The 10,000-nt window shown below is 39.9% G+C and overlaps 1 protein-coding gene across 2 annotated transcripts in view; it reads right to left on the bottom strand.

Annotated features, from left to right (window-relative positions):
- Positions 1-10,000, bottom strand: part of LOC138952037 (thyroid receptor-interacting protein 11-like) — a 77,397-nt gene that overhangs the window by 54,773 nt on the left and 12,624 nt on the right. For both annotated transcript variants that reach the window (XM_070323613.1, XM_070323614.1), the window contains exon 4: positions 1,960-2,095. In XM_070323613.1, the coding sequence (XP_070179714.1) occupies positions 1,960-2,095 (136 nt within the window). The remainder of the gene's footprint in view (positions 1-1,959; positions 2,096-10,000) is intronic.

The raw sequence follows: 10,000 nt of genomic DNA, 5'->3' as shown, positions 1-10,000 counted from the left end.
TGCAGTCTGACCACAATCAACATTCTGACTTGCAAAACTCACAGAATTAGAAAGAGTCAAGCCGGTGACATTGCTCTTTTTTGTCTGAACACTCACAGGGAAAGCCGGGCAAACCTCTTAACAATATGCTAATAATACATTGACAGCTACTTTATCCCCCAGCTCATATCCTGCATGCATGTTGAAATAACTGCACCCAGCAGGGAATCAAATACATTTCCCTCCAGAAAGCTATAAGCCGCCAAAGTGTAATGCACCTGCTTTTTTCCCCTACAATAATAATAATTCACAGCCAATTCCGTTAAGACTTCCAAAATGCAGAGCAGACCAGGTAGTGTCAGGCACAAAACTGCTCAACAGCCAGCATTAATCACACAAGGGCCTTAACCACTCAGCCACCTGCGTAATACAGGCCCCTGTTGAGGTTTGAACAGGAAACTGTCCTCCCGGATAACACACCCAGAGGTAAGCAGCGTGGGTTTGCGGTGGACTTTGCTCTACAACCGTTATCTCGCCTTCACCCTCGCTGATAAGATTCAAAATCCCTCTGTCCTTGCGGTGGAGGCTTGACAAAGAGTGATTTCTAATAGAATATTCGCTGACCTTTCTGGCGGGATATTTAATAAGAATGATAATGATTTTCTCATGTTTCTGTCCAGTAGGTTGTAAAGCAGTGTCAGAATGAAATTATCATCAGTCAAAGTCATATTTTTCATCCACTTGCGATAATGAGAAAAAAAGGGGTCGCCATTTAAAAAAAAAAAATCAACCATTGAGCAAACTGGGAACAAAAATTTTTCAGAATGACAGTAAGTGTGTATGGAGTGTGAATCAAGGAATAAAACACTTGTTCAAGAGTTCAGTGTAATAAAACTTTTAACACATGAATATGTTCCTTCTCATATCTAAAATAAAAATTCTCAAATTTAAAAAGACAGGGAAATAATTAGGTCATAAAGTTCAACAATCTCTTGAACTTTTTGGGGGAAACTTTTGACATCCTGCAAAGGGTTTGACACCTGGCTTGAGCTTCAATGACTCGGCAGAGTACCAAATCAGTAAAACTTGGACAAGCAAACTAAAGTGTACTTAAATGCCTAATTTGCATTTGAGTGTTTACGTACCTGTACAAGGCAACTATATCGCCATCTGGTTAAGTGCTGATAAATCTTCTTTCTATTTTTGACAATCAACGGAAGTGTACTAAACTGCTTATTTGCATTTGATTTTGAGTGTCAATATATTACCAGTACAGGGAGACCTGCATGAGTGTTTCACTGTCTTACAAAGAACTGCGACCTGTTTCCGGGGTCGGCCCGCTATTGCGCGGGCCGCTATTGCGCGGGGCCGCTATTGCGCGAATCTTTAGGGTTAGGGTTAGGGTTAGGGTTAGATTCGCGCAATAGCGGCCCCGCGCAATAGCGGACCCGCGCAATAGCGGCCCAGCCCCCCTGTTTCCCTATGATTTGCTTGAGAGTCAAGTTAATATACTTTTCAGGTTTTTTCCATGGATGAGAAATTGGCAGCTACAATTACTCGCAATCCACACATAAGCAATTTTTTTCTGCTCCCAATCCCTACCCAGACCTTTCAATTCTGTGTTTCATATTTGCTGTGATCCTTTCGTAAATTTTCTGTCTATTCAGGTCTGGCGATATATTTGATTGGTTCTCATTCTTTCAATAGTGCAAATCAGCTTGCATGCGCACACGCTCACACACACACACACAAAAACACACACAAACAAAAACACACACACACACAAATAAAGACACACAGACACACACACACTTACACACACACACACAAACAGACACACAAAAACATGCACTCACACACACACACACACACACAAAAGATTTATGGTATTTTTTTTATGAACAGCATCTAAGCTATATGATGCATAACCAACGATAAATCGGCATTTTTCTTCCAAACAAATGGCAACAGGATCCTTACCTTCCTCTTGATAGCTCTGCACGTCTGCTGTGCCAAGGGAGTCGGCATGAGTGGTGTCCCCTTGTGAGTGTAATGCACCCTTGGCAGAATGCTCTAAAAGCTCATGGTGACGCTGTTTGAGGGTGTTTATCTCTGTCTGCAATCAAAGAAAAGAAATGGTGGTTTACATCCTTACAATTTGTTTTCTTTCTTGAGGTGACAATTGCAGTACACTGACCCTGAAGAAAAGGAATATGTGCATGTGTGTGTGTGTGAGGCGTCTCTCTGCACTCAGGGATTGTGTGTGGCATCTGTCGACCCGTTTGGTTTTGTCAGTTTTGCAACAGTGGGCGAAAACACCGAAACTTATTTCAATCACCCAAAACACTTCCATTCTTTTCAGAACATTTTTCATTGTGGTGGAAGGTGACACCAAGAACTCAGCCTAAAACTATCCATTGTCAAAACTTGTATGTCAGTTTTGGCACAATATTTGCTGAAGAAAATAAATCCTTGTAACGAAAATCCTTGTGCACAGATCTACATCACCACAAGACAGTCCTATGTAACAAAAATATTAGCGACAACCATCTTGGGGACATTCTAAGATAAGTGACAGTGCAGCATCATTTAATTTTTGTCCGTTGTGTCTCTTGTTTTTACACTTTAACTTTTAAAGGTGGTCGTCTACATTTTTGCTTGTTTTCAATAATCTTACGGTTAGATTTCGCTAAAAAGTTATGTCAGATGATGAATGAACCATGGGGAAAAAAGTTATAGAAAAAAAAAAATGTGTAAAAAAAAGATTTTATTTTTGGGTAGCGTGACTCACGCTTCCAATATTTTGTTTTCTGTTTGCTGAGAACATGTGCTTTGCCTAAAAATACTGACCAATCAAATTCATGTCACTATGCTTATAGCCACGCCCAAACAAGTGCAGCAACAGTTTGACACTGGAGCGCTGTCCACGCTTTTTTTTAAACGCACGAAATGCACGGGATTTGAGAGGAGTTTTGCGCTTGGCATTTTCCAAATAAGGATATATCTAGCTACTATGAGTATTACGCTGGAATACTACAATGAATTTTCAAACGGCTACACTGGCTTCGTCTTTCCTGATCGAAAGGGGGTGTATTGTTGATATTTGTAGATAATAGACTCTGCATTTTAATGGTCAAATGGCGATTTCGGTATAAAAATGTAGACAAGGACCTTTAAGGCCGTCGTGAATGTATTGTTTTGTCCTCAATTAAAAGTTCCAAAATTTAACCTTTTTTTTTTCCTTCTTTTTTTACCACTCTATGCAAGCCAGCAGCACCAGTCACAATACCTAAAACACATTCATTTGCCGACACCAGACAACATGCAGTTGATGAAGTGAAAAAAGCGTTGTCACCAAGGATCATGTTCACCGATCTGTTCACTCGACAGTGACACCAACAGCACCAATCTCAGGCTCGCTTACAACTTCCCAACCATTCTCACAACACATGGTGCACACACATTATGTTCGTCTGAAGCTTTCAACTCATTTAGGGTTTCATAAACCACAGCTGATATGCAGTGCAACCATGACTGTTAACCCGTGATTTGTAAAAATGTAAAAAAATTTACGCGATTTGTAAAAATGTTTTTACAAATCACGTTTTTGCGCCTGATATTTTCTTGTCATCTCCAAAGTCAAGGGACAAAAACGAAATCCCTTGACATTTGGGGTAGCGCGACTGTTAATTTTAAGATTTTTTTTTTCCTTACTAGGATGTCCCATCGTTGGGACATTCCGGTCGCTTCCTCCCAGTGGAAAGCTAGTAGTGACAGAGTCGCACTACCCCAAAGTCAAGGGATCTATTAGTCCCGTTTCGCCGTTATCCCAATTCGCCCCATCCCATTTTGGCGACATTTCTCATGCCAAGTGTCATTTTACCACCATGTCATGTACCATTAGCTCCACATCAAATTTTGGCGCAATCCCGGATCGCTGTTATCCCATTTCGCCCCCATCCCATTAGCTTCACATCCCAAGTCAAGGGATCTATTAGATTTCTAGATTGTCTCATCGCTGGAAGATTCGGGTCGCTTTTTCCCAATGAAAAGCTAGCAGCAACAGAGTCGCGCTACCCTTAAGTCAAGGGATCTATTAGATTTATTTGGATTTTTTTTTCATTACTAGATTGTTCCAACGCTGCGAAAGTCGGGTTGCTTCCACCCAATGGAAAGCTAGCAGCAATGGGCGGGGATGTAGCTCAGTCGGTAGCGCGCTGGATTTGTATCCAGTTGGCCGCTGTCAGCGTGAGTTCGTCCCCACGTTCGGCGAGAGATTTATTTCTCAGAGTCAACTTTGTGTACAGACTCTCCTCGGTGTCCGAACACCCCCGTGTGTACACGCAAGCACAAGACCAAGTGTGCACGAAAAAGATCCTGTAATCCATGTCAGAGTTCGGTGGGTTATAGAAACACGAAAATACCCAGCATGCTTCCTCCGAAAACGGCGTATGGCTGCCTAAATGGCAGGGTAAAAAACGGTCATACACGTAAAATTCCACTCGTGCAAAAAACACGAGTGTACGTGGGAGTTTCAGCCCACTAACGCAGAAGAAGAAGAAGCTAGCAGCAACAGAGTCGCACTATCCCCAAGTCAAGGGATCTATTAGATTTTTTTTTTCTTTTTACATTTAGTCAAGTTTTGACTAAATGTTTTAACATAGAGGGGGAATCGAGACGAGGGTCGTGGTGTATGTGTGTGTGTCTGTGTGTGTGTGTGTGTGTGTCTGTGTGTGTGTGTAGAGCGATTCAGAGTAAACTACTGGACCGATCTTTATGACATTTTACATGAGAGTTCCTATAGGTATGATATCCCCAGACTTTTTTTTCATTTTTTCGATAAATGTCTTTGATGACGTCCTATCCGGCTTTTTTTTAATTGAAATTTTTGTAAAGCAATCTTTGACGAAGGCCGGACTTTGGTATTGCATTTCAGCTTGGTGGCTCAAAAATTAATTGATGACTTTGGTCATTAAAAATCTGAAAATTGTAATAAAATTTTGTTTTATATAAAACGATCCAAATTTACGTTCATCTTATTCTACATCATTTCCTGATTCCCAAAACATATAAATATGTTATATTTGGATTAAAAACAAGCTCTGAAAATTAAAAATATAAAAATTATGATTAAAATTAAAAACAAAAATCTAATAGATCCCTTGACTTTGGGGTAGCGCGACTCTCTTGCTGCTAGCTTTCCACTGGGAGGAAGCTATCCGAATTCCAAGCGATGGGACAATAAAGAAAAGAAAGAAACAAAATTATCTAATGGATCCCTTGACTTTGCGGTAGCGCGACTCTCTTGCTGCTAGCTTTCCACTGGGAGGAAGCGATCCGAATTTCCCAGCGATGGGACAATAAAGGAAAGAAAGAAAAAATAATCTAATGGATCCCTTGACTTTGGGGTAGCATGACTCTGTTGCTGCTAGCTTTCCACTGGGAGGAAGCGATCCGAATTTCTCAGCGATGGGACAAGAAAGACAAGGAAAAAAATTTTTTTTTTTTTTTTACATTTTTACAAATCGCGGTTTTAGGTTCGACGTGATTTGTAATTTTTTTTTTTACATTTTTACAAATCACGGGTTAACACATGACACTTCTTCTCTGACAGGTGTAGCCCTCATCATCGATCGCTGTGGCTCACGTAAAATTTTTTAGCTATTAAGGTTCCCGTTTGACGTTTGTTCCCGCCTAGTGGATAAGACATCGCCTCCTAATCGGAAGGTCATGAGTTCAAATCCCGGCCACGGCCGCCTGGTGGGTTAAAGGTGGAGATTTTGCCGATTTCCCAGGTCAACTTATGTGCAGACTTGCTAGTGCCTTATTCCCTTTCGTTTGTACACGCAAGCACAAGACCAAGTGCACACGGAAAATATCCTGTAATCTATGTGAGAGTTCAGTGGGTTAAAGAAACATGAAAATACCCAGCAAGCTTCCCCCAAAAGCGGCCTATATGCATGGCTGCCTGAATGGCGGGGTAAAAACGGTCATACACGCAAAAACACACTCGTGCAAAAGCATGCGTGAACGTGGGAGTTTCAGCCCATGAACGAAGAAGAAGAAAGGTTCCCGCTTTTTTTTGTGCTGCTTTTCTTGGATGCTTTAATGTGGTTAAAACTTTCATATTAAAAAAAATTTCTTCTTGTTTACACAATTTCTTGTTTGTTTTAAAAACATCTCAGCATCGCCTGCAAAAAGATTCCAGTCAAGTTTTAATTTCTGACCTTTCATTTGAACCAGCTTCTGTCAATATCCACTATTACCTGAAAAACCAAACTAATGCCTAGATTTCTCCTTGACACAACTGTCAACCAACTGGTTTGAATATGCAGTATACACATCTAACTAATGCTTTTTCCACACAGACTTTCCCTTAAGTCATAAAACAAAATTCAGAGTAGACAAAAGCCTATGAAACAGCCCCTCTCTGCATGCATTTGACTTCTGCAAGAGAGACTTTTACTTAAATTTCTGCTATTCAACAAACTCGATCATTTGAAGATATATACCCACCACTTTCTGATCCAAACACTTTAACTTTCAATTGGGTTAAGTCAAACATCAGAGTGGACAAAAGCCCACAAAACAGCAGTCCTCTGCATACATTTGTCTTCAGATGTATTTTTTTTAAACGCCTTCCTAGATTTTTGCTTTCAATGAATTTGTCCTAAATTTCTCCTTTCAAAGAGCTGTCAATCAACTGGTTTCAATAATCTACCCACCACTTTCTGATCCAGAATTGTTTTTTTTACTCATGATTAAATTTCAGTGTAGTAGACAAAAGCCTTTGAAGCTGCCTTCCGCATGCATATTATGTCTGAATGTTACTCTGTCAACGAACATGTTAACCCCAATTGAATATATTATATATCTACCCACCACTATTAAATAAATCCAAAAACAAAGAAAAGCCAACGTTTTTTGACAGAACTATCAAGATAAGTGTTGTTTTAATATTTGTTTGTCTGTGCACTTAAAAGACCGTTGGGTCGAAATATCTGTGAATGTATTGTTTTGTCAATAACAAACGTTCCAACAACCTACCTTTCTTGTTTTTTGATACCTGCCACTATGTTAGAACATGTTGACCACAATTGAATATATTATATATATCTTCTTCTTCTTCTTCTTTGTTCATGGGCTTAGACTCCCACGTTCACTCATGTTTTTAGCATGAGTGGATTTTTACGTGTATGACCGTTTTTACCCCGCCATTCAGGCAGCAATAATATGCCGATTTCGGGGGAGGCATGTTGGGTATTTTCGTGTTTCTATAACCCACCGAACTCTGACATGGATTACAGGATCTTTTCCGTGCACACCTCGTCTTATGCTTGCGTTTACACACGAAGGGGGTTAAGTCACTAGCAGGTCTGCACATAAGTTGACCTGGGAGATCTGAAAAAATCTCCACTCTTAACCCACCAGGCGGCAGCGACCGGGATTCGAACTCACGACCTCCCGATTAGGAGGGCGACGTCTATACCACCATGCCACTGCACCCGTCTATTATATATCTACTACCCACCACTATGTTAACACATGTCAACCACAATTGAATATATTATATATATCTACCCACCACTATGTTAACACATGTCAACCACAATTGAATATATTATATATCTACCCACCACTATGTTAACACATGTCAACCACAATTGAATATATCATATATATACCCACTACTATGTTAACATGTCAACCACAATTGAATATATTATATATCTACCCACCACTATGTTAGGACATGTTGACCACAATTGAATATATTATATATCTACCCACCACTATGTTAACACAGGCCTTCACTCATGTAGCCAAAGGTCAGAGCCAGTGGACAAGGGCCTGTGAAAGTGCCCTGTGCAGAGGTCTATACATGGGATGTACAACAAGGTAAGGGGGCCGGACTACAGACCACACAGCTGTGCCGGTGTTTACCCAGGCAAGGGCCTGATCAAACACAATCGATTACATCGCTCTCTTCCACTTCTTCAACCCCCTCTCCTCCTCCTCCCAAGTACAGTGCACCTTCCACCTAGTGTGAGACATGTCACCTGATGCTCAGATTCCACAAAGGAAAGACCCCCCCCCCCCACACTTACATGGGAAGAGTTATTTTCTATGTTTTGCACTGAGACTGTTAGCTAAGCCTGTAAACAATTAAGAGTCTTGAAGATGTGTGACACTGTCAACAAACCTTTAAAATAAAAAACAAAACTTGACTAAATATAAAAAACAGACAAAAAGAAAAAAGTGTGATGTTTTTGTTTTGAGCATGATTTACAAACATTATATAAACAATTCTTCCTTGTTTTTGCTTTTTTTATTTACGAGTTTGGAACATTAGCAGTCCATCTATTTCAGATTTCTTTTTTGAAGCAACAAACAAATGAAGCACAGTTTATCAAATTCTCAGTTCTGCAGCTGTTATCATCACTTCAAAGACAGACCAGACCTCAAATACAAGGTCTAACTGTAACACAAGGCCAGCAGGTAACAAGACCTAGAAGGCCACATACTTTTCAACCTACATCTTAAAATTACACAGCCTACAACACATCTGAGAAAGCCTGCAGCTGTTGAGATTACGCAACGTGCCAAAGAGCTCTCAGTTTGCAGTAGTGTATTAAATGCTGCTGTACTGGGGCCAGGCCATTCTTTGTGTTGTGTCACTCTCAGATGTCCAATGTGTGCACAAGGGATTGTGTTTGCTCTGCTTTCAAAGCCCCCCAACAACAGCACCACATCAAAGATAACTTTGCTCTCTTGTCAAAGCCATGTTCGTGTAGTTTCAGTGGATTACTTCTGAGTGAATTTTATTCAGTCACTTCAGAAAAAAAAAATCCATACAATATTTATTAGATGTGCGATTTTCTTGTATATTTGAACAGTTTCCCCCTAAAAGTATGGATACCATCACGATCTTTGTTGACTGGATAAAATTTTTAAAAGATTAGCAATGTCACTTGCTAAAGAAAGGAAACAAGTTTTTCTTGATGTACTTTGATGCCAAGTAATTTGTTTATTCTTTTGTGTGATAAACAAATGAATGGGCAATGAAGTTCACCTCTATAAAGCCATCCTGGGCCCTGCAGGTTTGTTTTTAGTTGTACATTTGTAATTGATTTGTTTTCTTGACTGACACACAGTCTAAGACACCAATGACATACAAGTATTGTTCACCTCGTTGAACCCTGTGAGATGTGTCAGCTACCTGTTTCAACTGTCTGTACTGGACATGAATAAATGTCAGATTATACAGTGGAACCCACTTTTTAAGATCCTTATCTCATTGTCTCCCAGGTACGGATATATCCGTACCAACTCATAATCATATCTGACCAGGTACGGATATATCCGCTCAGCTAGACTGTTAGCTTCAGTCGCTAAAAACACCTGTAACGTCCATCTAACGCCTGCATTCCAGCGTGTTGATACACAGTTACTACAATTCTGAGTGACCTGCTGCAGCACAACTGGTCTCGGCTAAAAAAAACTTGGTCAACATAGGTGGGGTAGAAAGTGTTAAATACCATGTTTTCTCAGATTTTTTGTTCATATAAACCTTTGTAAATTTACCCCAGTTGTAAGGCTCTATCCTTTTTACGGCTTGATTTTCTCAGATTTTTTGTTCATATAAACCTTTGTAAATTTACCCCAGTTGTAAGGCTCTATCCTTTTTACGGCTTGATTTTCTCAGATTTTCTGTTCATATAAACCTTTGTAAATTTACCCCAGTTGTAAGGCTCTATCCTTTTAACGGCTTGATTTTCTCAGATTTTCTGTTCATATAAACCTTTGTAAATTTACCCCAGTTGTAAGGCTCTATCCTTTTAACGGCTTGATTTTCTCAGATTTTCTGTTCATATAAACCTTTGTAAATTTACTCCAGTTGTAAGGCTCTATCCTTTTTACGGCTTGATTTTCTCAGATTTTCTGTTCATATAAACCTTTGTAAATTTACCCCAGTTGTAGTAAGGCTCTATCCTTTTTACGGCTTGATTTTCTCAGATTT

The sequence above is a fragment of the Littorina saxatilis genome, linkage group LG17, assembly GCF_037325665.1.
Source record: "Littorina saxatilis isolate snail1 linkage group LG17, US_GU_Lsax_2.0, whole genome shotgun sequence".
NCBI lineage: Eukaryota > Metazoa > Mollusca > Gastropoda > Littorinimorpha > Littorinidae > Littorina > Littorina saxatilis.
This window is presented reverse-complemented; position numbering and strand designations above follow the sequence as displayed.